The sequence below is a fragment of the Rhincodon typus genome, chromosome 37, assembly GCF_021869965.1.
Source record: "Rhincodon typus isolate 14 chromosome 37, sRhiTyp1.1, whole genome shotgun sequence".
Classification (NCBI taxonomy): domain Eukaryota; kingdom Metazoa; phylum Chordata; class Chondrichthyes; order Orectolobiformes; family Rhincodontidae; genus Rhincodon; species Rhincodon typus.
The window spans coordinates 19,859,479-19,866,453 of NC_063368.1; the positions used below are offsets into that span (position 1 = coordinate 19,859,479).

Sequence of the window (6,975 nt, forward strand, 5' to 3'; positions counted from 1 at the left end):
CAATAAACACTGGGCCAGCCATTGACTTCCACGTCTCGTGAATGAATAAAATATAAATTTACATGTTTATATAAGTCCCAGTGCCTTATCTGCATTTTTAATTGTTTTGCAAAGTTGGAAAGAATATTTTTGTTTTGAAAGGTTGAATCTGCCAGCTTCCATCCAACCCTTTACCCACAAACAGTGATTACCATACAGCAAATTACAGAGTGCTCATAGTACAGTCTATTCAAATCCAATACGCTCCACACGTGTTCCCATCCCTCAAGGCTGAGCCCACTTAGAAGTAGGTTACCAATATCCCCCTTTAAATTTCTGAAGGAGGGTTACCAGGCCCTAAATTTTGACTCTGCTTTCATTCCACAGATACTGCTAGATCCTGCTGAGTTTCACTGCTTTTGTTCCCCTGCTATACTTGCTTTATTGTACCTGGCTTGCACGTTCCAATGTATCAAACCATTCTTTTTGCACAGCATCCACACATGGTACATTACAGGAAAAGATTTTAATGGACTGCAGGTTGCGTCCAATTGACTGTGCAGTCCCACGTGAGCCCAGTTTAGCAGAGCCATTGCTGGTTACTCTTCCATACACTCAAAGGGAGGACCTGAACACAGTCAGCAGCACCAAAAGGAGAGAGGGGGGGGAAGGCCGTAAATTGAGATAGTAAATCGTCCAAACTGGTCCACAAACTGACCATTCTGAGAAAAATCAAAGTGTGAAGTGGCAGAAAAATGGGTAATCAATCAGTGCAAAGTGTTTTTCTCACTCATTTCAAACTGGCATAATTTGTAAGGTTTCTTGATGGTAAAGCTTAGTAGAACGATGGGTGAGTATTTTCTGTTTATTTTATTTATATTTTATTCTATTTATTTTTGTCCTTGCTAATGAGTCACTGAAAGTTAACATATTGTTATATAAACATAGCATAATGTTGGGGAGGCAATGGCCTAGTGGTATTATTGCTGGATTATTAATCCAGAAATTTAGCTAATATTCTGGGGACCCTGGTTCAAATCCCACAATACCAGATGAAGGTGGAATTTGAATTCAATAAAAATCTAACGTCTCATGACCATGAATCCATTGTCGATTGTTAGAAAAAACCCATTTGGTTCACTAATGCCCTTTAGGGAAGGAAACTGCCATCCTTACCTGGTCTGGCCTACATGTAACTCCAGACCCACAGCAATGTGGTTAACTCTTAACTGCCCTCTGGGCAATTTCAGATGGGCGAGCCAGCGACATCCATATCCCATGAGTACTTTTTTTTTTAAATGCAGGTACAACAGATAATTACGAAGGCTAATATTGTATGTTGATCATTATTGCAAGAGGATTCGAGTACAGGAATAAAGCATCTGGCTGCAATTGTATAGCATGTTGGTGAGATCATAGCCCACATAATGTGTGCAATTTTAAATTTCCTTTTTTTTTTCCTTATTCATTTGTGGGATGCAGGCATTGTAGGCTGGTCCAGCATTTATTACCCTCTCCCTAGTTGCCCCTTGAGAAGGTGGTGGGGAGCTTCTTGACCCGCTGCAGTCCACCTGCTATAGGGTGACCCACAATGCCCTTAGGGAGGGAATTCCAAGACTTTGACCCAGCGACAGTGAAGGAGTACCGATATATTTCCAAGTCAGGATTGTGAGTGGCTTGGCAAAAAATTTGCAGGGGGTGGTGTTCCCATGTATCTGCTGCCCTTGTGCTCCTCGATGGGAGTGGGGTCATGGGTTTGGCAGGTGCTGTATGAAGATCTTGTAGATAGTAGCAGCGGTGTGTACTGAGTGTTGGTGATGGACGGAGTGGATGCTTGTGGATGTGGTGCCAATCTCACGGCTGTTTTGTCCTGGATGGTGTCAAGCTTCTGAGTGTTGTTGTGAGGAGGGATATACCTGCCATAGAGGAAGTGCAATGGAGGTCCACCTCTCTGATTCCTAGAACAGCTGACTTCCCCATAAAGAGAAATTGGGGAGACTAGCCCCAAATTCTCTAGGATTTAGAAGAATGTGAGCTGATCTCTTCAAAACATTTTTTTAAAATGGGGCTTGTTGGGATAGATGTGGGATGTTTACCCCAGGTGGGGAATTGAGAACCAAGAAACAAAGTCTCAGAATAATGAGGAAAAATTTCTTCACATAGAGGGCGGTGCATTGTTGGAATTCTCTACTTCAGAGGACTGTGCTGACTTAGCCCTTGAGAACGTTCAATATAGAGGTCAACAGATTTCTAAATATTAAAGAAAGCAAGGGAAATGGGGCCATGCGGGAAAACAGCATTGAGGTCAACGAGCCATGATCTAATTGAATGTTGAAGAGTGAAAGGGTCCAAATAGCCTACTGCTGCTCGTATTTCCTATTCATCACAGGAGAGTCTAAACAGCACAGTAAGTCATTCATTTCTGATAGCTTTCACAGCTGAACCTGATCCTGTTACTCCCATATGGGCCATTCAGCAGGGATCACTGGACAGTGATCAGGAACAGGAACCCAAGATAATTAAAATTCTGTCTCAGCCTTGAATATACTTAATGACTCAGCCTCAACAGCCCTCTGTGGTAAAGAATTCCACAAGTTTATTACCCTCTCAGAGAAGAAATTCCTCATATTTATCTTAAATCAGTGATCCTTTTCTCTGAAAGCTCTCCAGCCTTAGACTCTCCCTCAAAGGCAAACAACGTCTCCACATCTACCCTGTTAAATCCGCTAATCTTAAATATTTCCATAAAATCATCTCTTACTCTCCTAAACTCCGAGTACAGGCCCAACCTCCCCAACCTTTCCTCATAAGAAAATCCCTCCTTACCTGGGATCAACATCTCTCTGGACTGTGTCCAATGCCAGTATATAGGAATTGATATTTTTTACCCAGCTGCCTCAACACTTAGAAGAGAAGAAATTTTGGTGTAATCTCAAAACTAGATAATAAAACAGAACAGTGGGCTCGACAGGAAGAGAAATGGCCTATGTATCTATACAGGACTGGGCTTCTTTACTTTGTCTTTAGTGACAGGTTTGATTCCTTGTGCGCAGTCCTATGTTTAGACTGGCAAGATTTCCACTCTACAATATTGATTTTAAATATCTTAATCTGCACATCAACGTGATCAATACGGTATCCTGACAGAAAGGGGTCCAGCTATGTTTTAATTTCCCTAAAGCTGTAATTATTTAGCTTGCTGGAAGAGCAGTGTGCTCCAACTGGCTACTACTCTTTACAGCTTTCACCAGTCATTGCAGCTTTAGCCAGAGCCTGGTTGGACAGAATCTGCATTCCACGCTCTAAGAACCAAAGCCCAGAGTCTTACATTCCACACAATCTAAACTAACCTCTCCGAGCATGGCTGCAGTCATTAAATACAACAATGTCCAGCAGCTTACTGCTGGGATGTTTTAACCCTCACTTTGTCAGTGCAGCATTCCCCCATAGCTTCAAAGAACACAATGAATCTGCTCAACAGCAAGATCCCCATGGCACCATTTCAAAGAGGAGCTGGGGAAATCTTCCCAGCATCTTGACCAATATGTATCCCTGAGCAAATGTCAAAGCACTTTATTGGCTTAAAAACATACCTTGATGTTGTGAGGTGGTTATCAAAATGCTTTTCCAAAACAAAAATTGTGTTGTTTACAAAAAGTAAAGAACTCTTACAGCAAAGCAAATGTTGTGCAGTGGATTTTTTTTTAATAAAAACTGTTCTGTGAAAGTAAAGATACTCCATTAAAGCAAATAGGGAGCTTGAAAACTAATAACAAAGCAACAACTAATGGAAATGGGCCTCTCCCTCCACTCTGACTCAGAATCTCGGGAATCAGAAGCCTGTTGCCTGCCAACCTAAATATCTGTATTGGCCAAGGTATGCAGGTGGAATAACAGTCACATCAGCTGAGTTACTTTACAGGAAACTGTTCCCCAATGGTAACAAGAACTCCACACACCTCTTCACAAACCCCACCCCAACAGTTCCCATCTGAAGTGAAGCTTGAAGCTTTTACAGGTCCTTAACTGCTGCTTAAAATGCAGCATCTGTATCCAGTGCTGCAGTGAATCACACAGCACCTCTTCCAGACAGATCTTCTGTTTGACATACAGGGTGTGCAGAGAGAGAGAGAGCGTGAAAGAGAGCATGAGGGACAGAGACAGAGACATTATGAAGCCAGGCTAATTTCACCTCTCTCTTACCCAGGGTGAGTTACTGTGCAGAGATTAGAAGCAAAACAGACAGACAAACACATGGAAACAGACAGATGTAAAGAGGAGAGTGTGGCCCAGCTCAGGCCAGGATGGGTCACAGGAGAAATAGAAAATACAAGAGTCAACACAGAATGCTACACTCTGGAGTGGGCAAGAGATGCTATGCCTTCACATATGAAATGGAGGGTGGGGGGGATGTTTTTGGGTATAATGCAAAGCCTCTGCAAGGCCTGCCTGTGGGGGGAAAGAGGGTCAGATGATGGATCGGATATGTTCTAGTTTCTCTTCATACGTGCGGTGAAACGCTTTGGCAAGACTCTGAAATGGAGCATCACAGTTCTCCATCTCTTTCTGTAAAACAAGACAGAACAAAAACTGATGCAGCCAAATTGCAACAAGAAGCCTAATCAAATCACCCACTGTCCCCAAATACCTATAATCTAATCATCAATTGCCCTATTAACAATTTCTTCCATTCTGTTTCAAATCCCTGTCTCAGGGACTCGCAATTCAGGTATTTGAGCACAAAGTGTAAACTGACCTTCCAAGGTCAATGCCCAGGGAATACCACACACATTTTGTCAGCTGTAAAATGTTTCCTAGATGGAGAAAGGTGCTCCACAGTCTTGTTGATAGTGAGCACTGACCACCCTTGATTGGCTACAAAGGGCTGAGCACATCGTCCACATGACCGACGCAAGTCTCCCCAAGCTGGTGCTCTACTCCCTGCTTCAAAATGGCAGGGGAGCCCCTAGTGGACAAAGGAAGCGCTTCAGTGATACCCTCAAGGCCTCACGAGTGAAGTACAGCATTCCCACAGACACCTGGGAATCGCTGGCCCAAGACTATCCAAAATGGAAGACGACATTCTCGGAAGGCGTCAGGCACCTCAAGACTTGTCATTGGGGAAAAAAATGGAAGCCAGGCGAAAACAGCGAAAGGAGTACGCTGTCACACCAATGCCCCACCTACTCCTTCCCGTGACCACCACCTGCCCCAAGAGTAACAGAGCCAGCAGTAGCCATGTCAGTCTGTACAGCCACCTATGGACTCACCCCGAGAGTGGAAGAGAGTCATGCGAGGAACCGCTGATGATGATAGTTAGACTGGCATAGAGTTGCTAGCTGTTTCTCAGGCTGCAGAACAACGGGTTGCTGCAATGGTGAGAAGGGGAGGAGAAACAGAAAGTCGGGATTATCCCCTTCACTTACCGCAGAGGTCTCAAAGTACTCCATGCCCTGGCCCGCTGCCCATTCCTGAGCCTGGCTGTACTCTACAGTACGCCTACCTGCTAAGTCAGTCTTATTGCCCACAAGAACTCCTACAAAACAATCAAAGGCATTGACAGTTTGAGGTACCAGGTTCACTGTGCAACTTTCCTACATTAAACAGTGGCATTCTCAGAGACAGAGAGACACTGACCTGCCAGCTGGCCAGTAGGTGCCTGTGTTCGGGCCCTTTCCAGCCACTTTGTGCAACTGTTAAAGGACGCCTCATTGGTGATGTCGTACACAAGACAAACAGCAGCCGCAAGCTCCCACTGTTTAAAAGAAGGAAACACAAAGTTTAAAAGGACAGGGGAGTGCACTCATTACCCTCTTGTAGACTCCAGTGATTCACAAAGACAGGCCTGATTGACTAAAAGATTCAGTCTTCATTTCGATACTCCAAATCAGAGAGGCTGACAGCAAGTTCCAACTTCACCACAAGCACACCAACACATTGAGCAATAAAATATCAAACACAGCTTTCATCTTTCTGAACTAATAATCCGCACACAATGACTGAGTTAATTGCTGGCTCTTCAAGAATCTGTAAAAGCTGAAGGCAGGTTGGTAGCTGTCTGGAGTCAGATATGGGCCAGCCAGGACATATTAGCAGGTTTCCTTTCTTAAAGTGATTCCACTGAGCGGTTAACAACTTAGAGATAACTCTTACTTATTGCTGTATAGTCGCATTTAACAAGTCACACTGCCACAGTAGGATCGGAACTCACTTTCTCTGTGTTACTAGTTCAGTAACATCCTTTTGGGCAGCCCTTCGGGATTTGAGGATAACTTGTTTCCACTGGGGTTTAGTGGATGTCGAGGTGCTGATAAATCTGTTATACAATGTACAAGGGTGGACTAGATGAGATGTCTGTGCTCTCTGTGAGGCCTCAACCTCCCCTCCGTGTGTTCCCGTTCAGTATTTTAGCCACTGCACCTCATATCAGAGAGTCATGGGTTGTGGTGGGGGGGGGGAGCGGGGGGGGGCATGTCCTGCCAGGGACGGGACTAAAGGATCAAATATTTTCAAGAAACCCACTAACTGAGCTCAGTACCTGGCTTTCCACCATGTCGTAGAAGATTTCTTTCCCTGAAGAATCAAATAAGAAGAGTTCCTGGACACAGGGAGGGCAAACGAAAACAAAAAAGATCAACATCTGTTCACTGAAAACATCTCAGAATCCTCATTCAAACAGAATGGCTACTTTTTAAATACTCACCACACAGTCAGCAGTGTCTGGGATGGGTACCGAATTAACAAAGACTTCCACTCCAGTTGTCTAGACAGGATAAGAGCATTGTTATCACTCTCAGACCGAGGTGCACCCCTTGCTAACCTCAGCAAGGAGGCATCCATAACTAAACCTCACACTCATAAGATTCAAACTGGGCCAAACTACCAAAATACGGAGATAACAAGGTGTAGAGCTGGATGAACACAGCGGGCCAAGCAGCATCAGAGGAGCAGGAAGGCTGACGTTTCGGGCCTAGACCCTTCTTCAGAAGAAGGGTC

General features: G+C 44.3%; 1 protein-coding gene across 1 annotated transcript in view; it reads right to left on the minus strand.

Moving 5' to 3' along the window:
* Positions 1 to 3,662: 3,662 nt before the first annotated feature.
* The window catches only part of ift27 (intraflagellar transport 27 homolog (Chlamydomonas)), a 6,890-nt gene continuing 3,577 nt past the window's right edge, over positions 3,663 to 6,975 (minus strand). The window contains exons 3-7 of the mRNA XM_048617384.1: positions 6,683 to 6,742; positions 6,518 to 6,577; positions 5,617 to 5,734; positions 5,406 to 5,515; positions 3,663 to 4,545 (exon numbers count right to left, since the gene is read on the minus strand). Coding sequence (XP_048473341.1) covers positions 4,447 to 4,545; positions 5,406 to 5,515; positions 5,617 to 5,734; positions 6,518 to 6,577; positions 6,683 to 6,742 — 447 coding nt within the window. The 3' untranslated portion in view covers positions 3,663 to 4,446. The remainder of the gene's footprint in view (positions 4,546 to 5,405; positions 5,516 to 5,616; positions 5,735 to 6,517; positions 6,578 to 6,682; positions 6,743 to 6,975) is intronic.